The sequence below is a fragment of the Vulpes lagopus genome, chromosome 14 (assembly GCF_018345385.1).
Source record: "Vulpes lagopus strain Blue_001 chromosome 14, ASM1834538v1, whole genome shotgun sequence".
Taxonomy (NCBI): Eukaryota; Metazoa; Chordata; class Mammalia; order Carnivora; family Canidae; genus Vulpes; species Vulpes lagopus.
In genome coordinates this window covers 6,444,901-6,468,977 of record NC_054837.1, presented here as the reverse complement: position 1 = coordinate 6,468,977, position 24,077 = coordinate 6,444,901, and the positions used below count along the sequence as shown (strand labels likewise).

The 24,077-nt window shown below is 38.2% G+C and overlaps 1 protein-coding gene across 1 annotated transcript in view; it reads left to right on the top strand.

Moving 5' to 3' along the window:
• ATAD1 (ATPase family AAA domain containing 1) overlaps positions 1 to 24,077 on the top strand; it is a 44,665-nt gene extending 20,588 nt beyond the window's left edge. The window contains exons 5-10 of the mRNA XM_041729216.1: positions 510 to 710; positions 5,046 to 5,152; positions 10,997 to 11,086; positions 13,889 to 13,939; positions 20,451 to 20,584; positions 22,341 to 24,077. Of these exons, the coding sequence (XP_041585150.1) occupies positions 510 to 710; positions 5,046 to 5,152; positions 10,997 to 11,086; positions 13,889 to 13,939; positions 20,451 to 20,584; positions 22,341 to 22,461 (704 nt within the window). The 3' untranslated portion in view covers positions 22,462 to 24,077. The remainder of the gene's footprint in view (positions 1 to 509; positions 711 to 5,045; positions 5,153 to 10,996; positions 11,087 to 13,888; positions 13,940 to 20,450; positions 20,585 to 22,340) is intronic.

Below are 24,077 nucleotides of genomic sequence, written 5' to 3'. Positions count from 1 at the left end.
GGAAATAGGTTACTTATAGGTCATTGCTTTATTGCCAATTTTATGTTATCCCTAGACAGTTCATTTGTATCTAAGCCAAAAGTCATCTCTGCCTCACAGATTACACAATGATAATTTGAGAATGACTTATAATATACTAGTACATGAGATCATACAATCACATAAAGTTGCAGCTGTCATGCCAATAAATGGTTGCGAGAACATGTCATAAAATATTAATGGTTGTATTAAAAAACCAACCCTTTGTTATTCCAGATGTTTAAAAATTGACGATTAAAATTCCATCTGAATGCTTATATAGTTCTCCCTATAAATTCTAACTTCAATAATCATTATTTTGGTGTATTTTATGTTTGTGAATTTCACCATGTGCCATGTTTTGATGCATCATGAAAATTCAGGTAACTTAGGAAAAATGTATTTTGAAAAGTGATTATGTTGAGTATCACATACACTAAAGCAAATATCTCCTCTTCAAGGAAATAATAAAATCCTCTGTTAATTTCCAGGTGTTCTTCTCTATGGGCCTCCAGGGTGTGGTAAAACGTTGATTGCCAAGGCTACCGCCAAAGAAGCAGGCTGTCGATTTATTAACCTTCAGCCTTCAACGCTGACCGATAAGTGGTATGGAGAATCCCAGAAACTGGCTGCTGCTGTCTTCTCCCTTGCCATAAAGCTACAGCCTTCCATCATTTTTATAGATGAAATAGGTGTGTGACTTTTCTGTGTGAGCATTTTAAAGCACCGTTCTTAAGGGTAGTATTTAGATGACCAGATTTAGTTTTTGGTATTTATTAGGTCAAATTAATAAAACAAAAGAGGTAACCAACATCAATATATGCTCTGTATAATTTTCATATTACAGAATGAACCATAATTTGATCATTACTTGATAGTAATTTCTGTCTTCTCCCCATTACAAGCAGCATGCAGTGACACCGTGCACATGTTTCCTTACGCATGTGTGTTTATCCAGGGTAGATGCCTAAAAGTTGGGCCATTAGGTTGTGTGATGGGTCTGTCTTCAAAGTGCTTATGCTTTTCACTCTCGCCATTGCAATTTCCCTACATACTCCCTAAAATTTGTTTTTTCAGACATTATCTTGTTTTGTTTTGTTTTGTCACTTTAAAGAACATGAATTATCATTTTGTGTTTTCCTGCGGTGCTGGTAAATTTGGGCATCTTTGAACATGTTGACTAGTCATTTGGGTTTCCTTGCTTGTAAATTGTCAGTTTTTCTTTGGGGTTATTTGCATTTTCTTGTTTATTATGATAGCAGATATTTTCTAGACTGGCTCATGTTTTTACTTTATGATAGTTTCTTTTACAGAGATTTAAATTTAGTTGTATTTTTCCATCTTTTTTCTTTATGATTTATACTTTCTGTGTCTGGCTTACAGATCCTTTCACTATCATCATAAATATTCCTCTTTTTAAAATATATAGTGTGAAGTAGGAATCTAATTTCATTCTTTTCCATATGGACAGCCAACTCAAAATACATCATCTTTCCCTATATGTCAGGAATTAGTGCACCTTTTCTGTATTTTATGGATCATCAGTATTTTGTATTCCTACTGTGGTGAGTCATAATAAAGCTATGGTAATTAAAACTATAGCTTTGAGTTAATTTTAACATTACATGCCATATAGAAATAGAGAAAAATTGGTATATGTATATAGAACTTTGGTTACTTGTCTGACTTGTGTGTCTCTCATCCATTTATTACAGCAGTTTTGGAGTTTTGATGTGAATTTTGCATAAAAGCATGTAACAGCTAGATTTTTTTTTTTTTAGACAGCTAGATTTTTTTTTTTTTTAATTTTTTATTTATTTATGATAGTCACACACAGAGAGAGAGAGAGAGAGAGGCAGAGACACAGGCAGAGGGAGAAGCAGGCTCCATGTACCGGGAGCCCGACGTGGGATTCAATCCCGGGTCTCCAGGATCACGCCCTGGGCCAAAGGCAGGCGCCAAACCGCTGCGCCACTCAGGGATCCCTAGATTTCTTTAAAGTTTTAATCTAAGATACTTTACCTGGGAGGTATGGTCAGTTTGCCTTTATTTTGATAGCTGATATATTTAGATTTATTTCTATTACATCACTGTGTGCTTTTTATTTACCAATTTAGTGGACTTTTTGAACTTTATCTCCTTTTCCCTGCTATAAGATTAGAAGTTACATACTGTTTTTCTTTTAGTGAAACATTTAGCATACCTACTTGCTTTAAAAGTCTAGGCTAATCATTTCTGCCCTCCTCCCAAATAACACAGGAACCTTACAACTCTTAAACACTAATCATTCCATTCATCTTTTACGTGTTAACACTTTTCTCTAATTTCATATCCTCCGTAGTGGTTGTAATTTCTTTCTTTTTTTTAGAATTTTTATTTATTTATGATAGTCATACAGAGAGAGAGAGAAAGACCTAGGCAGAGGGAGAAGCAGGCTCCATGCACCGGGAGCCCGACGTGGGATTCGATCCCAGGTCTCCAGGATCGCGCCCTGGGCCAAAGGCAGGCGCCAAACCGCTGTACCACCCAGGGATCCCTGGTTGTAATTTCTACATCGGCGATAGTTTCACCACACTGAAAGTCCCTGTGCTTCACCTGCTCACTCCCAGCAGCCACTGAGCTTCTGACTATTTGCCTTTTACGGGATATCGTGATTGGAATCATACAATACATAGCCTTTTTAGACTGGCTTCTTCCGCCTAGCAATATGCTTTTAAGGTTCCTTCATGTCATTTTGTAAGTGTTCTTTGTATATTTTGGATACCAGCTTTTTATCAGATAGGTATTTTGTAAATCTTTTTTCCTCATCCTGTGGCTTACTTCTCTTAATAGTGTCTTCCACAGAATGGAGTTTTTTGTTTTTTTTTAAAGGATTTTATTTATTTATTCATGAGAGACACAGAGAAAGGCAGAGGCAGGGACGTAGGCAGAAGGGAGAAACAGGCTCCCCGTAGGGAGCCCGATGTGGGACCCGATCCTGGGTCTCCAGGATCACACCCTGGGCCGAAGGTGGCGTTAAACTGCTGAGCCACCCGGGCTGCCCCCAGAATGGAGTTTTTAATTGTTTTTCTTTTCTTTCTTTTTATTTTTTTTTTTTGTTCTTTATTCAGAATTGTTCATTTTAATAAAGTCCAACCTAACCATTTTTTTCCTTTGATTAATTATGCTTTTGGTGTTATATGTAAAAACTCATCACCAAACCTTAGGTCACCTAGAGTTTCTCCTGTATTATCCTCTACAAATTTCATAGTTTTGTTTTACATTTAGATCTATAATCCATTTTGAGTTAATTTTTGTGAAAAAGTATAAATCTGTATCTAGATGCAGTTTTTGCACACGGATTTCCAGTTATTCTAGCACCATTTGTCATGTATGCATTAAGTTTCAAAAAATAATATTTTTCCAACTTTTTTTTTTTTAAGATTTTATTTATTCATAAGAGACACAGAGAGGCAGAGACACGGGCAGAGGGAGAAGGAAGCTCCCTGTGCAGAGCCCAATGCAGGACTCAATCCCAGAACCTTGGGATCATGCCCTGAGCCAAAGGCAGGCACTCAACCACTGAGCCACCCAGGCTTCCCTTTTCCAACTTTTTTGTTAGTATTTACATATATGTCTTTTCCATCCTTTTCAGCATCTGAGCTCTTAGGTATAAAGTGGGCCTACTGTAAACAGACAGTTGAGTTTTTAGGGTTTTTTTTTTAAATCTAAAGTTTTTAGGGTTTTTTTTAAAATTTTTCTTAACCATGTACTTGGGTACTTTAAGATCATCTACACTTAATGTAATTACTAATATAGTTAGGTTATTTATACTTATTCAGCATGTTAAGTTTTTCGTATCATTTTAAGCTGCTGTTTTGCCAGAACCAACCTCTTAGTAATGAAGATAGTTTAGGAATAATAAATAGAGTTATGGTGGTTAGGTATATGGCTGTACTTATACATACTGTCTTTAAAAAGAAGCAATTTAAAAATGACAGTATTTTCTACATCGAGAAGATGGATTAGTTTGGTACATAGCCCAGCAATGAGATAGACTTTATAAAATCAGAGCTACATAAGAAAATCCAGGACATATGTTTGCTGTCGGAAGACCGTCACCTCAGGGTATTAGGTTTTTGCTGTAATAATTTTTTTTTTTTAAAGCTTTGGATGGACCTTGCACGTTGCAAAGCATTTCTAATTTCTTGCATGTATAGACTGACCGATTTCAATTCATAGTATCAATGCTGAAATGTAAAATGTACTCAGAAATGCCATTTATTTGAAGGGTTATAAGAAAAAATTTGAAATAGGATTATACTAGGAAATCAGGCTTTATTTTTACTGTCTTTTCTTTATTCCTAGGATGTACTGTATTCCAGGTCTTTTTATTCTAGAAGGAAAATGTTTTCCCACCTTTAAAAGTATTTCATGTTCTTTGTAGATAATTGAGGAGACAGAAAACAATTCAAGAGAAAATTTGAATTGTCCTTAAGTCTATCATTGAGAGATAACTAAAGTGATTAGCATTTCGGCATACTTTCTTGAAGGCTTTTTTACATTAGATGATGTATATGCACACGCATGTATGTTTGAAACCAGGTTCTGTCCTGCATCTCCTACTTGGTAGTGTTTTGACATTTTCCAGTGTCATTTTTCTTTATTTCCAGGAAAAGTGTGTGAGGAAAAAGGATGCAGTCCCATAATTCAGAATATATAGGATGCAGGCAACCCGCAAAGTTAGGGCTGAAGCACACAGACCTTCCTCCAAGACACTACTTGCTCCTCTTCCAACCTTTTAGTACCACATCATGTACCTCTTTAGATACGTTGGCATAAACGTAATTTTAGGAAAGAGATGAAGATTGGGAGTTTTAATTTGCTCAGTTGTTTGCCAAAGTTGTATTAGATGAATGTGTGAAAAGGCATAGTTGAACCCTCTTTTTTGTCCTCTTTCACAACATTGTCAGCTTTTGATTAAGGATTTGAAGTTAAGAGTAAATAATTCAATATTAATTCTAAGGTTGAGGACTTTTTCCTTCTAGACTCCTTTCTGCGAAACCGTTCAAGTTCTGACCATGAAGCTACAGCCATGATGAAAGCTCAGTTTATGAGTCTGTGGGATGGACTGGACACTGATCACAGCTGCCAGGTGTGTGACAGAGATCTGCCGTGAGCTCATGGAGGGTGGGGGCGGGGGGAGGAGAAAGTTCACTGGGCTCCTTCGTGGGTGTTTTTAGAAAAGTTTTTTAAAATAATTATTTATACTCATTAAGTGATGGGGATCTGAAAGAACGGTTTATGTACATTTTCATCCATTTCTAGGGCTTCATGTTAAAATGTTAAAAGATTACCTAAGGACCTGAAACAAATACAGCAGAGGAGAGGAGACCGGGGTGAAGCCTCTCCTTGGAGTTTGTAGAGTCCTCCTGCCAAAGGAGAGGAAAAGGCTGTGGACACTGTGTGCACGTGTCTTTAGACCCTGCCATAAATCTATACTCTCAGCTCCTCTGTCACCATTGCATTTCATTTTGCTGTTTTCATCAGTCGCTGGAACTTACACACTTTCCCACTTGCTACCACATCTACCTTTTATGGAAGACATCTACCCTAGGCCTTGTCTTTTTGCCCTGTGGGGCAGTGAGCACCAGCACTAGGTCCTTGGTTTGCCCCGAAGGGAAACACCTATATTATTCATTTTATCCCCTGGAGTTCCCATTTTCTCTTAATTCTTCCTTCTGAATGTTCCATTTGTTCTTGTCAGGACGATAATGTATTTAAAAAAAAAAAAATTCACTGAGCATGTGTGTCTTTCTGCCATATTACTGGAAATGGAAGTTCTAGAACAACTTTTCTGTTTTTGTCTTTTTCATGAATCACCTATTTTATATTTCATGGAAGAGTATTAACAAGGTTAATGATCTTTTGCTGTTTTAACTTTAGTGGATATTTTCTATTTTGTAACGTTTTAGCCCTTTCATATTTAGAATCATTTATCATTTCTAGAAAATCCAACCTATATTTCTTCAAATATTGTTTCCTCTCCATTTCCCATGTGCTCTCTTTATGGAATGCCGATTGGATGTACCTTATTTATATTCCTGTGTTTTAAGTTCTCTTTCATATTTTCTCTCTCCTTTTGCTACAGTCTGTGTAATCTTTTTGCTTCTTTTAATTTGCTACTTCTAGGCTCAGTTGTATTTCTTTAGCTATTTAATCTTTTTTTTTTTTTTTAAAGATTTTTTATTTATTAGAGAGAGAGGGGGGGGCAAAGATACAGGCAGAGGAAGAAACAGGCTCCATGCTGGGAGCCCGATGAGGGACTCCATCCCAGGTCCCCAGGATCACACCCTGGGCCGAAGGCAGGCGCCAAACCGCTGAGCCACCCAGGGATCCGCTATTTATGTATGTATGTATGTATTTAGATTTTATTTATTTATTCATGAGAGACACACACAGAGAGAGGCAGAGACACAGGCAGAGGGAGAAGCAGGCTCCATGTAGGGAGCCTGATGTGGGACTCGATCCCCGGTCTCCAGGATCACACCCTGGGCTGAAGGTGGCGCTAAACCTCTGAGCCACTGGGGCTGCCCAGGATCTGCTATTTAATCTTTTTATTGAGCTTGTAATTTCATTTATATTTTTCAGTTCTAGAAATTCTTTTAGACCTTTCTTGAAGTGTGCCAGGTCAGTTTTGATGGACTCTTCCCCTTCAACTCAGGTTTCCAAATGGATTAGAAAACTAAAGCCCTGGGTCAACTAGCTGTGTGATCTTGGACAACTAATAACAATCACTGTACCCGAATGGAAGGAGTACTAGCTACAAAAAGGGAAGGGTAGGTTCCACCTCAGAACTGTTTGTAGGGTTTTAAGGAATCTGCATACACCGTTCTTTTTTTTTTTTTTTTTTTTTTAATTTTTATTTATTTATGATAGTCACAGAGAGGGGGGGGGGGGCGGGCAGAGACACAGGCAGAGGGAGAAGCAGGCTCCATGCACCCTGACGTGGGACTCCATCCCGGGTCTCCAGGATCGCACCCTGGGCCAAAGGCAGGCGCTAAACCGCTGCGCCACCCAGGGATCCCTACACCGTTCTTTTAACTTGTCTTTTAACTCTGCATAAGTATTTGCTTATGATTCTTTAAATTCCTTCTTTATTTAAATATGTTAAAATACCAATTTTATAGTCGTATTCAGTAGTTCTATGACTAGATGTCTGGTTCTTCCTTTGTTTTGAGTTGAAGGTGCTATTTCCTGTGTATTTTGTGATTTCATGGGAAAAATCACATGTAGTAGAACTCTGACTGAATTCTTGGAACCTGTGTTGAAGGTTGTAGCTCTACAAGGATTTTGTATTTGTCTTCTGTCAGATTTTTTTCGATACAGATAGGTAGATTGAGAGCTGAGGTGCATATTAGCTGGTGAAGAATCCTGAAATCTCAGATTTTGTCTGTGTGTATGTCTAATATTTCACTGCTTTTTTCAGGCCCTACTATGTCATGAACCCCAGCTTTCTGTAGGGTGCCCTCTTATTAGCCTGTAAGGTGTCCAGTGCACAACCCACTGTCTTAAGGTCTCGACATTTCCATGTGGTGCATGGTCAGCTTCTCCCCTTGCTTACCTCACTTATGCATAGACTTCACTGCTGGCTCAGCTTAGTTCCTTTGCATTTTTGCAGATTTATTAATTAATTTGAGGTTTTTTATACTTCATTTTTTTATGTTGTCTTATAACCAGAGGGTTTAAGATCTCCTACATCCACACATTACCATAAAGCAAGAAGTTAAAACATCATCCTCAAAGAGAACGTTAAGCCATGTGTCCTTTCTACATCATCTTTATGAAAATGCAATTTCATTTTGAGGGGAAGTTTTTAACGTTTCTTGCGTGATTAGAGAAGCACAACATAAATTAAGGTGACATTAATAGGAATAATTTTTTATTAATAATTGTGCTAATAAGGCTGTTCAATGGGAATAGTTTACAGATTTCCAAAAACTGATTATCCCCCTAAGCAACAGTACTTAAAGCACTTATTAGCCCGTGTTAGAGAAAATTGTTTCATGTTATATTGTATCAGAGTATAGTTTTTTTTTTTTTTTAAGATTTTATTTATTTATTCATGATACAGAGAGAGGCAGAGACACAGGCAGAGGGAGAAGCAGGCTCCATGCGGGGAGCTTGATGCGGGACTTGATCCCGGGATCCCAGGTTGACGCCCCAGGTTAAAGGCAGGCACTAAACTGCTGAGCCACCTAGGGATTCCCCCAGAGTATAGTTTTAAAAACCAGGGAAATGGCAGCAGTTGGATGAAGTATACTCCAGAGCATCTTCATCCGGAGCCACACAGCATGGTTCTGATATGATAGAACTTAAAACTGAGCTTTCCGAACCATAATTCTTCTACACTGATAGTATTCACTGTTTTCATTGTGATAAATCTATATTTGTAGGAGCAAATAAAGATGTGGCTTTTTTATTAAACTCTAGTAGCAATTTTTTTTTATCTTTCTGTGTTTTGAGGGGATTAACATTGATATTTTTAACTTGAATATTAGTTTTAGATATACTTTCATATGAACCACTTAGCTTTAAAATTATCTATTCTATGATTATGGATCCAGCCCAGTACCCTTGCTTTTTCTTGCGTGTATGATATGCCACGGTGGGGAAAAAAAAATCACTGAGTGGTCCAAGTCAACCTACCACCAGCCCTGGAAATCATCCAGGCTAACTGATGACATACTCTTCATCTGCAGAGATGTGAGACATAAAAGAACAGTGTGTTTAGGGTATTCGTTGACATAGTTGAAAGTTTCAGGCATAGATTTAGATCTGGTTATTTTAAATGAAAAATGGTAAAACATCATATTTTTAAGATTCCAAAAAGTCAACTTAAAGCACTAATTTTTCTGCTTAAATACTAAAAGATTACCATTTCTTCCCATTTTGAATTTTAACTCATTTGCACTAGAGTTAATGTATTGTATACAGTTTATCCATTTTTGTCTCCTAAAATCACACCGGAAAACAACTTCTTTCAGTGAATCATTCTTGCTTTTTCATTATTGTGAATATCTGTTATTATCCTACGTGTATTCATTAGACCATGTTGTGCTAGATTTATTTAAATTCCTGATCCTAATGTTTAGCATCCCATCTTCCATACTGGCTTTGCTTTTTTGTTTTAGGTTCTTTGTTCACCTAGAATGTTTCTCAAAATACAGCCCGTTTTCCAGGTTTTTTAAAGTACTGCCTCAGCCACGATGTCTTTTGTGATTCTCTACAATCTGATAGAGTCAGTCTTCCATGAGCTTCCATATCCCTTTGAATCTCTTTAACACAATATATGCTGTATTTCAAAATATACTCATTCCTTATGCAGTTAATTCCTTTGATCACTTTTAAGACTTGTTTTAGGCGCACCTGGGCAGCTCAGTGAGTTAAGTGTCGACTCTTGATCTCAGCTCCGTTCTCAGTCTTAGGGTCATGAGGTTAGGCCCTGCATTGCGATGTAGATCCTACTTGTAAAACAAGTCTTTCTTTTTTTCTTTTTAAATTTCATAGAGATTTTTACCTTATTAATTCAGTAGGGTTGTGGAAAGTCAATAAATTTGAAAAATAATAAGAACATTAATATTTTTACTTTAGGACAACTTAAATACAAAATTGCGTTATATTGTGGAGCTAACATTTCTCAAATTTGTTTGTATTTACATTTTTTCCCTCTAGGTGGCAACCTCTCACAGTTAAATTGAAAATAATTTGGCTCTTGAATGTCATTAAATGTAGAGTAGAAGTAGAATATAAAATTTAGTGGATCTTTTAACATGTTCTGGAGTTAGATAATTTCAGAAATCCTAAAACCTCTTAGGCTGAAATAAAATTATATTATAGAAAAGTTTTCTTCAGAATACCGATAAATTTCATTTTGGGTAGTATATTGGGCTGGTTTTTTTTTTGTTTTTTTTTTTAAGATTTTATTTATTTATTCATGAGAGAGAGAGGCAGGCAGAGATAGAGGCAGAGACAGAGGCAGAGGCAGAGGGAGAAACAGGCTCCCTGCAGGGAGCCCGATGCAGGACTTGATCCGGGGACTCTGGAGTCACGCCCTGGGCCAAAGGCAGGCACTAAACCACTGGGCCACCCAGGGATCCCCTGGGCTGTTTTTTAATTTGGGTTGATTTTTCATTTCCACATCCTTTATAAATAAAGTGATACAGATCCAGAGATTGGCAGGATCACCAGCACTTTCTTTCTTTCTTTCTTTCTTTTTTTTTTTTTTTTTTTAAGTTTATTTTTTTTTTTCAGTAATCTCTACACATTGGGTAGAGAACTCATGACCCAAAGATCAAGAGTCGCACTGTTCACTGACTGAGCCAGCCAGGCTCCCCATTCTTTTTTCTTTTATTTAAAATTCTACCCACTGCTTTGATTTTTGCTTTTTTTCTTGCCCTTGTTGAAAGTTTGATTGCTTGAGATTTCATTATAGCATTGAGAAGATGTCACCAGCAATGCTGATCATGTTATGAAATGATGATGTGAAATCTAGAGAGAAAACTACATGATACCTCTTACTATCACCAAAATCCTGAGACTGGGGGGAGATGTTTCCTTTATATATTAGTATCAAAGGACTTGGAAGTATCCCCTATATAGCCATAGGCTTTTAGTTATTCATCAGGTAGCCATTGAGCAAATAACAACCTTTTTTATTTTAAATCTTTATAATTCTTCCTTAACTGAACAGTATACTATTTTAGTTATGAAAAGGCTGGTGAAATGTGTCAGTCTTACCAGCTCTGTTATCATTTGATCTAGTTAGGATTAACTTTGATTTGTGTTTATAAATTTTTGAGTAATGATGGATTAAAACCATTTCTTATAAAAGATTTAAACACTCCTTAATTTTTGTATCTTCGAAGCCCTAGTAATAACATCCTAAAAGGAGCATTACTGGTAGATTTAATGCCTTGTGTTTTCTTGATATGCCCAGGTCATAGTGATGGGAGCTACCAACCGCCCTCAGGATCTTGACTCAGCTATCATGAGAAGAATGCCCACGAGATTTCATATCAACCAGCCTGTAAGTGGTTTCGATTGATGATATGTTATGCACAGTTAAATACTCAGCTTTTTACGGGAAAGGAATGGTATTTTTAATAGCACTTATTTACTATTTATGACAGGCAGGAAATGAATGGGGCGAGAATCCCTGTAGGTATTTGTCCTCTCCACTCTGACTTGCTTTGTTTTCCTTCTTTCTTTCTTTACTAAGATAAGTATTTGCTTTTCTTCAAAGAATATAATTACCTCAATTTTGTTTAGCTACTTGTGTGATTTTCTTGAGAATGTAACAAGTTATATCTGAAGGTATATAGAAAACCTAAATTCTAGTTTTGGTTTACCACAGGGTGAAAGTAGGAGGGCTAACGGGAAGAACAACTGGGATTTATCTGATTAATTCCTGGCGGTTGTAGTCAGTGCTCTCCTTTGTTAGGATTAATGATTAACTGGTAGCTGAGGTGTTACACTTGAACTTAATGCAGATGTCCGTGCTTCCTTGAACCAGGGCTGTCTCCTTTCTCATACTTTTTGTTAGTCAAGAAATACCCTCAAGCGGATGATTATAACTTAGCGGTACTCTGTAATTCTTGCACAGAGTCCTCACATTTTGCATTTTATGTGCCTTTAGATTGAAGAAGAAGAAAACAGGGTTAGTAATGGAATCTGTGTGCCATATAATCAGCATGCTACATGTATAGCTGTGTAGAGGAACTCTCAGTGTCATTCCTTCAAAATTTGAAATAAAAGTATTTTAATACCACTTACAGTCTCTGGCCAAAAAATACTTGTCCCCTTGTGTAGTCTGCAACTATCCAGTTTGTGGCAGTAAACAGGGTTTCCTAAAATTGATGGTTGTGGCCTCTGTAAAATTGCTTTGATGTATTACTTTCTGCAGCTACATCTCCCCCTTTGAGAATGTGCATAAAGTTAGCTCTCTATTAGAAAATGTACCCGACAAATCAGGGAAGACATTTTTAACTTGTTGTAGGAGACTGTACAATTTAGACTAGTGTTGAGCATTGGTAGGTGTCAGGCACCTGCCAGGCTCTGGTGAGGGGAACACGGCCCCCAGCCTCCTCTCTGTTGCAGGAAGAGCAGACAAATAAATGACAGAAAATGTACTTTACAAAAGTATGTTTAAAGAAATGTGAGAACCTGAAATGATGATGAAACCTAATAATTCTGTCAGAGTAGTTGCGAATCCAGCTGGGCCTTGAAAGGGTGGCAGGAATTTCGAATGCAAGCAAGGCAGGGAAAGTACCTGAATAAACAAAAGCAAGAAGGTGTGGGAACACGTGTTTAATGATGGCCCCTGGGGGAGTTCATTTCGGGCGCCCGGAAAATGGAGGGATGGAGGGCTGGAAAGGCAGGCTGCTGCCAGGTGTGGACAAACTCCTCCCTCGCCCAAGATTTCACTTTAATTTTGTTAGCAAGACAGCGGGACATTTTGAAAGAGAATTAATTTACCTCTGGTCGTAAAGACCAAGATTGCAGTGATAGAACCGCTGCTTGTAGTCTAGTAGGAAACAAAGGTTTCTGAGGTACAGTAGAACAGAACATAGCACTCAATAGCGTGGAAAGTTGCCTGTACTAGAGTTCTAAGTTAAATATATTAATTGTTTTAGTTAACAAAATGGTCTGTAACAGAATTTGTCAAATTTATTACAAATTTGTGGACTGTAAATGTAAAAACTGGGCTTTCACAACCCCCTTTTCATTCTGTTTTTAGTGAACACACACACTTTATACAGTAATTTTTTCTTATTTTGTAACTATGATACCAAAGTATATGATCAACCTTACTTTAAAACTTCTTCTCCAAATTAAATGGTTGTTAACCAAAAGTAGTTACGGGTGATCACATTATATAGCAAATTTACCTTCATATGTAACACTCTTGAATTACAGAAACAGCAGGGTTTGGCTTTGTTTTGCTGGTCACTTGAGAGATAATTCATGATAACTAGCTCTGTTTTTAGTGGTTATGGGCATAGGAATGAGTTTAGCCATGATAATTTATTAAAGCACTTATATTTATCATCTATATAAGGTATTCCGTAAAAGCTTCTGTTGTTTGGTATAATACTATGAACCATCACGGGGGGTGGGGGGACCATATAAGTATAGAAACAAATGTACTGTCAATGCTAAACAGAAATTCACTAATATAAACTAGCAAGTGTGGAAGTTACAAGGCCAAGTGGAGGAGGTAGGAGGGTATTGTTGCCATCTCTTCCAGTTAATGGTAAAAGTTTTACTGCAGTGTTTAAGTTTTCAGAAGTTTCCTGACTAAAGAAATGGAGACTTGCAGAGCCATGAGGGAAAGACATTGGTCATCCTAGCTGTTCATCCACTCATTCAAGAACCATTTAAGGGCATGTTATTTCCCAGACCTTGTGCTGATCACTAGGGATTCAGAATAAGAAGATGGAAATTCATGGGATGCCTGGGTGGTTCAGCAGTTGAGCGTCTGCCTTTGGCTCAGGGCGTGATCCCAGAGTCCTGGGATTGAGTCCCATGTCGGGCTCCCTGCATGGAGCCTGCTTCTCCCTCTGCCTGGGTCTTTGCCTCTCTCTGTGTCTCTCATGAATAAATAAGTGAAATCTTAAAAAATAATAATAATAAGATGGGAATTCAGTAGGTCGACCACAAATGATTAAGAGTCTAAAACCTAGACCTTGATGTAGCAAATAGTTTAGAGTTTCTGTCATTTCCTGTAGGTATTGCCGGATGGTTTACAGAGCAAAGAAGAAATATTAGGAAAACTGGCTGATCCTGATTCCTTTTTTTAATTCTAACTGGAAATCATTCTGGTTTTTAGGCTCTAAAACAAAGAGAAGCAATCCTGAAACTCATCTTGAAAAATGAAAATGTAAGTAGAAAATTACAGCTTTCCCTGTCCTATAAATACATGTGTTCATGTTCATAAAACTATTTTAGAGAGAAATGAAAAAGTAAATATGAGAATAAACAGCTTTGTACTTGGCATAAATCACTGTAAATCTGTTGGCCATTCATGCAACTCAGTAGCCCTGGTGCATTTGAACTTACTAAAGATGGTCTGCTGTTTTTAAAGCCCCATGTTTTCATATTTACAGATTAAAATTTTCAGGCTGTTCTCCAGTTATATAAGGTATATTTATTTTTGTGCAGTAGCATTTTTTTTAAATTTATTTAATTGCAATATTTTTTGAAATTGGAATTTAGATTTAAGAAGGTATGATAATCAAAATCTTTAATAGTTTGTATATTTATGGTCACATGCTTCAGAATTAAAATATGTACATTAAATGGTATTCAGGGAAAAAGCTTGTTTCCTCTGTTGTGTTTCTTCTGTGTCCTTTCAGATGGCATTGTCCATACCAGCAAATTGGAACATGCTATTATTCCTCTTCCCTATTCTACGTAACCCATATTAATAAATTGTATACGCTGTGTTGCTTTTTTCACTTATCTTTGATATCTTTTCATATTAGTACATAGTGTCTTTGTTCTTTCTCTGTTTTGGGTTTTTTGCTTGTTTGTTTTGGATTGTATAGGATTTCACTGCATATATGGCTATACCATAAGTTATTTAATCAGTGCCATAATGAAGAACATTCAGGTTGATTCCGGTCTTTTACTATTATAAAAATGCTGCATTGAATAATAAACTTGTATTCAGGTCTCTTCACACTTGTGCAGGAATATTACTAGGGTGGATTCTCTAGAAGAGGAATCACTAGATCAAAGGGTATGACTTATATTTTGATCACTATTGCCAAATTGTCTGTACTACTTTACTGTCACACCAGCAATATTAGAGTACCTCTTTCCTTGTAGCCTCACCAACAGAATGCTATGGAACTTTGTGTTGACGTGATAGGTAGAAAACAGTATCTCATTGTATATTTAGGGATGACATGAATATGTTTAGGAGCCACTTGAATTTTTTCCTGTGAAATACTTTTTCATATTCTTTGCCCATTTTTCTATTGCAGTGCTCTTTTTTGTATCGATTTATAGGAAATCTAATACATTAGGGAAATTTCTCTTTGTTTATATGACTTGAAAATATTTTTTCTTATTTGTCTTTTTAAATTTATTGGGATCTTTCCCCCTTTATGATTTCTGAGTTTTGAGTAACATCATATTCCTCACTGTCCTAAATCTCATATCTTTTTTTTTTTAAGATTTATTTATTTATTCATGAGAGACACAGAGAGAGGGGCAGAGACACAGGCAGAGGGAGAAGCAGGCTCCTGATGTGGGACTTGATCCCAGGACCAGAATCACGCCCTGAGCCGAAGGCAGGCACTCAACCGCTGAGCCACCCAGGCAGGCATCCCCTAAATCTCATATCTAAATTCACCATTTGAGAGGCATCAGGGTGGCTTAGTTGGTTGGGCATCTGCCTTCAGCCTCAGGTTCTGGTCTCAGGGTCTGACATTCCTGCTCGGCCGGGAGTCTCCCTCTCCCCCTCTCCCCCTCTCCCTCTTCCTCTTCTTTTGCCACCTCCCCTCTGTTCTTGCTCTGTCTCTCTCAAATAAATAAATAAATAAATAAAATCTTTTAAAAAATAAAAAACTCACTATTTGAAGGGTGCCAGGCTGGCTCAGTTGGTGAAGCATGTGACTCTTGATCTTGGAGTCATGAATTCAAGCCCCAGGTTGGGTGTAGAGTTTACTTCAAAAACTTAATTAAATAAACTCACTATTTGAACTTGTTATCTAAACTAAAAAAATGAAGATTCCCACAGTGAGAGATTCTTGCATTTCTGTGGTCTTCCTCCATCCTCGATCACAGATTCTGCTCTGTCTCCACTCTATTTCCCCACCTCCCATGTTTATTTTAGTTTTATCTTTAAAAGAAAGAATTCTTTCATTTTTTGACTCAACCTCATAAGCATCGTAACACCCAACAAAAAATTGACAGTCATTTCTTATTATCATTAAATACCTCATCTGTTCACATTTCCTGTTGTCTCCTGAATGGGATGTTTGTTTTTCTACCATGTATTTGTTTGACTCAAAATCCGTATAAAGTTCGTTATTTGCAATTATTTGAGAATTTTTCGGTCTCTTAATCTGTGGGCTGTAGATGATTCCTTTACTCTCCTTCTCCCCCCACCTTCTTTTAGTTTATTTGTTGAAACAGCCAGGTTGGGTTTGTCCACATTTTTTCATGGTCTGGATTGTGCTGTAATAGCACAGGAGTGGTTGTTCAACAGCAAGTAGGGTGAGACAGCCCTGGTCCCCCAGCTCATTTTCCTGGCTATTTTTGCTTCTATTTCTGTATGAATTTTAGAATTAATTTGTCTTATTCAGGGAAAAGCAAACACTCATATTTTTAATGGATCATAATTCAAGAGAATTAAAAAAATTTTTTTTATGTTGAAGGTTTCTGTCCAAAAGCATGTATGTCTTTTCTCCTGTATCTTTCAGTAATGCCCTGTTCCTTTTTTTTCCTTTAAAACGTATCAGAGAGGGACGCCTGGGTGGCTCAGCATCTGCCTTTGACTCAGGGCATGATCGCAGGGTCCTGGATCAGTCCCACATTGGGCTCCTACGGAGAGGCTGCTTCTCCCTCTGCCTGTGTCTCTGCCTCTCTCTCTCTCTCTCTCGAATAAATAAATAAAATATTTTTTTAAAAATCAGAGAAAACATACATGCTACTTGCAAAAATTTGAAGAACCTAACAAATTACAGAGATTACAATTTTGGGGATGATAGAGCCATTTAATAAAAGATAAATGCTATGTAGTCTTTTCTTAAAAACTACATTACATGAAATATTTTGTACAATTTCAGGGAAATTGCTAAAACTTTGTGTATTCTGGGTAAAGAACTCCTGTCCTATATGAGCGAGAAATCAACCAATTACATTTTGCCTTTTAGCTGTATATCTGATAACTACTTTCAAAAGACATTGTATAGTCATAGTGCTGTTTAGGAAAAGACACTTAATTGGTAAACCTTTAATGAAGACAGGCAGCAATGAGCGGTTCAGGGAAGAAAACAAAAGAGATAAAACAATTCCACAGGTTCTTTTGAATTAGGATGGCTTTGTTGTAGCTTGAAATTTATCACGTATGAAGGTAATTGCTGATAATTTTGTAGAGACTTCAAGTTAATAAAATTATTTAATTTAAAAAATTTAATGAAGGGTGGTATTACTGGAAGTTAACATGTGTATGGTTCAATATAGATCTAGATGATAGGTATGATTTACATATAGATGATGAATTTATATAAATGATAAAATTTAAGCTCTGTTTCATAAGATAGCCATACTTTACACAGGCTGTAATGTTTTCACATTTAACTTAAGAAACTCATTATTTCTAAACTTTGATTTCAGTATTCTGCTGTTTTTTAAAAAAAATATTTATTTGACAGAGAGCATGAGCAGGCGGAGGGGCAAAGGGAGAGGGAAAGGCAGGCTCCCTGCTGAACAGGGAGCTCAACCTGGGACTCCATTCCAAGACCGCAGGGTCCGAAGGACTGAGCCACCCATGAGCCCCAGTATTCCTTTTTTTTTTCCACAGTAGCATCTTCGGAAATTCTTTAGAATTGTATTTGTCATGGATATAAGGAATTTTTTTACATTCTGTTTCTCAAAGCACAAAGAATTAGTCTCCAGTTTTAGGATGCAAAATATGAATGCTCTCTGGCTGTCGACTTGGGAACATCTCATTTCCCACTGGCTGGTAAATACCAGCCAAATATGCTTAAAGCATATTGTTACTTCACTAGAATCTGAAAAAAATTAATTTGATTTTGTTAAGAGCTACCTCAAACAATATTCTTTTCTAGTCTTTCACATTTCTTTATTGATAGTTCCTTTACACAGTTCACTCATTTAAAAGATAGGGTAGTGATTTTGGCTTAAAGTATTAAGTATAAAAAGAATTAGAACTAAAAAAAATGTATGCCTGTGCAGCCCGGTGGCTCAGTGGTTTAGTGCCGCCCTCAGCCCAGGGCGTGGTCTTGGGGTCCCAGGATCAAGTCCCACGTCAGGCTCCCTGCATGAAGCCTGCTTCTTCCTCTGTCTGAGTCTCTGCCTCTGTGTGTGTGTGTGTGTGTGTGTGTGTGTGTGTGTGTGTGTCTCATGAATAAATAAATAAGATCTTTAAAAAAAATGTATACCTTATACAGGTATCTTGTCTCAGTACTAAGGAGATCAGAGTTTTCCATACATAAAGGAATCTGAACTTAGACTTTTTTCATGCACAGCAGGAGTCTTTCACAGGCATGGGCTTTGGAGACAGGATTGAGGGCCCCTCCTTGCTAGGTAACCGTGGGTAGGTACTGTTGAGCATCTCTGCCTTATTTTTCTCACTGGGAAAGTGGAGGTAATGCCAACAGTCTCAGAATCATTTTGAGAATTTAAATGACGTGTGTGAAATGCTGCGAGTGCCCTGCTTGTGCATCTTCCATGGTAGATGCAGTAACTGCTGTGCTTCCAGCCATTTTAGGAGTCGTTAATTTATTCCGGTATTGCTCCCAGGACTCAAGACCTTTTTAAACTTGGGGGCTGCCTTCCTGGTTGCCTAATAAAAACAGATTTCATGAGTTCACAGTTTGTCTGATAGCTATTACCTTGTACAAAGGGGTTACTTATAGGGTGTATGCCGTGTGCCTAGCATAGAGGTGGGATAAACCCAGAGAAGTTATAGAATAAATTATCCAGGCTCACATAGCAAAGGATTGATGGAGCCTTCCTCTTAACACTGTGGTGCACTACCTCTGTTCATCTTGCTCCCCCCGATGACTTGAATCTTCTTTTTGATCTTTTCTCATACTTGATTTGTTCATCTTTCTGACTTTGTCACTATGTTATACACAAGACCTCCTGGAAGCTACACGTTCCTCCTTTTACTGGTACCCTCAGAATTTTTTGACATATGTACCTAAACTCCCAAGTTAACAGTATTTCTTCCCTCTTTCCAGTACTAGACTTCCGAATGCTTCAGCGTGCACGCCCCTCTGCCTCACCTGTTCTTATGTCTGTGTTCTAGTTCTACACAGTTTCTCCACCCCAAATAGAATGATTGTTCTTACTGTTTGGATTTGAAAGCTGCTTTAGATTTACTGTGTATTGACCATTTTCTTCACTTATGACTGCTGCAAGCTCCACGCCTACCTTCTGGATTCACTTTTCTTTTTATCAGAGAAAATGACTTCTGTTTATTTAACCCCGACTTTTAGAAGTGAGAAGACTGTCGTCACAGGAGGTCACAGTCACAGAGCTGACAGTATACCCCACGTCGCCGTGTAACTTCCACATCTCTTGTCCTTGTGTAGACTTGCCATCATTACCTGAATACTTGGGTCTTCTATAGAATTTAGTAACTAATAAAGGTAGCATTTCAGGTCGGTGGGGAAAAGTAGATGTTTTTCAGACAAATGGTTAGCTGTGTGGGGAAAAGATGTAGCTGGACCTTACATCATTGTGCCCAAATCCTGGCTCTGGTAGTGACCGTGGGCAATTTATTTAAGCTTTCCAGATCTCACTATTTTTTTTTTTAATTTTTATTTATTTATGATAGTCAGAGAGAGAGAGAGAGAGAGAGAGAGGCAGAGACATAGGCAGAGGGAGAAGCAGGCTCCATGCACTGGGAGCCCGACGTGGGATTCGATCCCAGGTCTCCAGGATCGCGCCCTGGGCCAAAGGCAGGCGCTAAACCGCTGCGCCACCCAGGGGTCCCTCCAGGTCTCACTGTTATCTGAAAAGAAAAACAAGAATACCACCTGACAGGGTTAAATGTGAGAATAGCACATGTAGGGTGCTTAGCACAGGAATGACACACAGGAATCATCCGATAGATGCTAGTCATTGTAAGTACATCTTTCTTGTTCATTTTCTCTCCTTAATCTACGTAGAGGTTTAGTGTGATTATACTGTCCCAGGTCCCTGTCTGCCCAGGACGAGGACTTACTTGGCTTGACCATGTGACCCTAGGTCGAGGAGCAAGACTGCTGGTGCTGAGTGTGAGCTAGTCGAAGAGCAAGCACTGCAGTTAAAGGGAAAGCGAGTATTTCAGTTGAGATGTTTGTGGGAATGGACTAGGACCTGATACAGGCTGTTTGCCACGTCTGTGGAATATATTGTAGGGAAGGGTCAACTCAGGACCTTCCCGAGAGCCGCCAGAGAGAGTCTGACAGTGTTTGCGCATCTGTTCTTCTTCATCCCTGTGTGGTATGGCTGGTGAGGGTTTATTTCACTATTTCAGGTGTTGTGACAACTAACGAAAATCAGATTTCAAAATTCCAGCTTTTATAGTTAAAGATCGGAAACTGATGATCCTCCTCCCCTGCTATCCCAGTATACTTTACATTTTTTAAGAAGACTGTTGGATCTATGCTCTGCAACATTTTTTATATTCTTTTTCCCTTTTGAAGGTGGATAGGCATGTGGACCTGTTAGAAGTTGCCCAGGAGACAGATGGCTTCTCAGGCAGTGACCTGAAAGAGATGTGCCGGGACGCTGCCCTCCTGTGTGTCAGGGAATATGTGAATTCTACATCAGAGGAAAGGTATGAGCTCTAGTATTTGTCAGACCATCTTAGAGCTTTTGCATTCATTCATTTTTCTTTACAATACCTACGCTGCTTGTGGGATCAAGGTGAACTTGAATTAATGCTCACCCCAACTGTATTAATTGCCTTTTTTCCTAAAAGAAAGTTCTTTCTGAAAGTGAATTGGAGACCTGGGTCATGGGGAGGCTCTGGAATGAAGAGGAAGACAAAAGCTGACTTTGCATCGAACGTCCAGGGACTGGGTCACCAGAAGCCGATAGGAGCTTAGCTTCCTGCCTCTGAGAGGGGAGCTTCGTTCTCCAGCGCTCCTGGCTTGTTTTCCACCTTAAATTAAATCTCTTAAATCTAATCTCATTTCCTGTGGTCTTCCAGAATTTCACACATAAATGGGGTGAGGGCCTTTGTTGGGGGCTATACTTCAGCTTGTTCACAGGGATGTGTTTACTAAACAAAGAAGCTGTTGTCACTGCAGCAAACTTCAAAGCATCGGTTTGAGAAACTATTTGTACCCCCCTGTTTCAGCAAAGACGTTAGAAAACCAGAATAAGTCGGCCCTGATGAACCACAACCCGCACAAGGGCCAGCGGAGCACTGTGCGTCCTCAGAATACCTTCTGATGAAGAGTTGCCGTAACTCTTAGCAGACCGATGTGGGCCTGTGTTGAATGAGCTCTCCACCTCTTGCCCTTTTGTTTCTTGGGCCCCTTCCTCATTCTCCCCTGAGGCTTTCACTCCACAGGACCTGGATTTGCCTTTTGTGCTGTGTTTTTAATTACAGTACATTGCCATAGTGAGCTTCACCAAAAATGTTTCCCTTGGCATAGAAAGGTTAGCCATGTGTGCACTCATTCTGCACCTGCCTTTAGTGCTCCCAGGGGCCCCGTTAGAGAGAGGGTCACTTCATTTATTTGTTGCCAGATTACTCTAGTTCCCCTAATGCTAACCTTGGGAATATTTTTGACCTCTGACTCCAGCCAAGTCTACTTTCCAAAGGTTTCTATTCTTGCGTGTGAGATAATGAAGAGAGGCAAAAAAACAACCTATGAGTACATTTTGTGTGAATAAATTACCTTAGTAATAAAGGTCCACTTTTTCTGCTCTCCTGAAGGCCTTTGAAATTTTCTATTTCAATATGAAAAATCTGGCTGATAGACTTGGCTTATCCTAAGTGTCTGTAAATTACAAACAAGGAGACATTGTATATTGGATTTAGTTTTTCTCATCATTGAAGAGGGGAGGACTTAGAGTAGTTGGTTTTGTTAATAGCAAATAATTTTATTTTCAGTTTGTCCCGTGCTGCACTATGTACATGAATATATGCCCGCGAATGCTACTTTTGATTTCTTGATTGGAATTCTGTTCCCATTTAGATAAACTGCACACCTGTATCTAATATTTCCCCGTTCTGCTGATACTCTGCACTCGATTCTTAGTGGGAGGTGTTTGGTTTTCAGCACCACCCCTCGGATGTGTATTCATAACCAGCCATTTTGGCTTCTGCCTCCCAGCAGTTAGTGCTTCTTAAAAATCTCTGCAGACTTGCTTCTGCCTAGAGAATTCCTGGAAGAATTCACAGGAAGTGGTTAATTGTTGCTCTCTTTGGGGGTCTTTGGTGGGAAAGAGATTTCACGTTCTGATGCTGGTAGCATACCCGAGGGAGGTGTACTCCAAAGTCATTTGACCAAAAGAAACAAAAACAAAAACAAAAAAAAACAAAGTCATTTGACCATGTGGCTGTTTTGTTTGCATTGTAGCCACGATGAAGATGAAATCCGGCCCGTGCAACAACAGGACCTGCATCGGGCAATTGAAAAAATGAAGAAATCAAAGGATGCAGCATTTCAGAATGTTTTAACACATGTTTGTTTAGATTAAGAGTAAAGATCATTTGTACAGTTCAGTGTGATCTAGTTTGATGCACTCTCTTACCTTCAGTGGAAAAAGAATGAAAAGATCAATGTTCTTCACCCAGTGAGAGAGTTAACTGTTCACAACACTGGTTTTATACTCTGAATTCTAAGTTATTGAGATATAGTTGTTATATAAGCGGTATTACTACTTGTCAGAAATCATGAGGAGGAACAATTTAATCCAGCCCGAGTGGGTGCTCGTGTTTGACCTCTGTAGCCATATGTTGCAGCCTCAGAGCATCTTGCTGGTCTCAAGGATGATGCATTGAGTCATTCGGGAGAGAGGGGGGTGTGGGTAAGTGCTGATGTCTCAACCTGTGAGAGTGTGTGTGTGTGTGTGTGTGTGTATTAAATGTATATATTCACACATTTTATATTGATATTCTGTAGATATGTTTGAATATGGAAACTTTTTTTTACCCCAACTACTGAATCAGAAAGTACCAAATAGTATATGGCAAAACGGAGATATATGGTTGTGTCTAAAGGTACAGTGATTCAGCCATTTCCAGTTGTTTCCATTTATTTCAGCCTTTTTTTGTTTTTGTTTTTGTTTTTTAAGTCGACCATTTCTCTGCAGTGGAATAGTTGGAGCCGGCCACATCTCCATTTCTGGTTGTGGCTCCGTTATTATGGTCGTCAGGATAATCAAAAATACTTGCTCAGTGATCAACATCGAATGATTGGCAGGCAGTCACGTGATCAACACTGATTTCACCTCTTTCTGGAACCACACTGAGTTAGAGACATGTCTTAAATCGATGCCTACGGATGGATTGAAAGCCTTGCCCAAGAATGGCTTTGAAAACCACAGTGCCATTCAGTACATGTATGTGACTTTCCTTTCTTCGTTTCATGTTACATAGTTCTGTTGTAACCAAGGTTATTTAATGTCATTTTAAAGTTGTATGTTCTTTAATTATGGTCAAATATAATTTGGTCATCAAAAATGAAATGATAGTTTAAAACAAGTAGCTCTTACTAAATGTGCTAAAAATACTCATTTTATAACTTCAATTTTTAAAGTTTTCTTAGCATATTATGAATTGTGCCCTAGTTAGTACAAATATACACATCCGAATCCCTATACTGTATCCGTGGTCATCCAATGCTATGTGTCCTACATAAGAAACTTTTTTTGTCCAAAACTTCACTAACCAGAATTCTGTTACAGGCACTTAAAATCACCGCATGAGGAAAATAGCACAATAAAATCTTGAGGTGCCTTCTGTGAACCATCTGAAAGATTAAATTATGCTTCATATATTTTTGTTTTTATTGTATTTCTTTAAAAAAACTAAGTCTTTACTCATAAGTTATTGGATTAATTTATTTGCTAGGAAATCCCTTACGGAACCTGTTGGAGAGTTTATTCCATTGTGCTTTGAATGTTGGGCGGGGCAGGGGTTGCAGGGACGCACTCTGGACAACAAAAAAAAGCAAGTCCTGAGGATTGTGAAGATGATCGAAAATTGGCTGCAGAACACAAGACACCAAAAATAAAATTTCGTCTCCATTTTTGATGACTGTATTATACTATTATTTTATAAATAATGCAATAAAGAGGTCTCTCTTTATCAA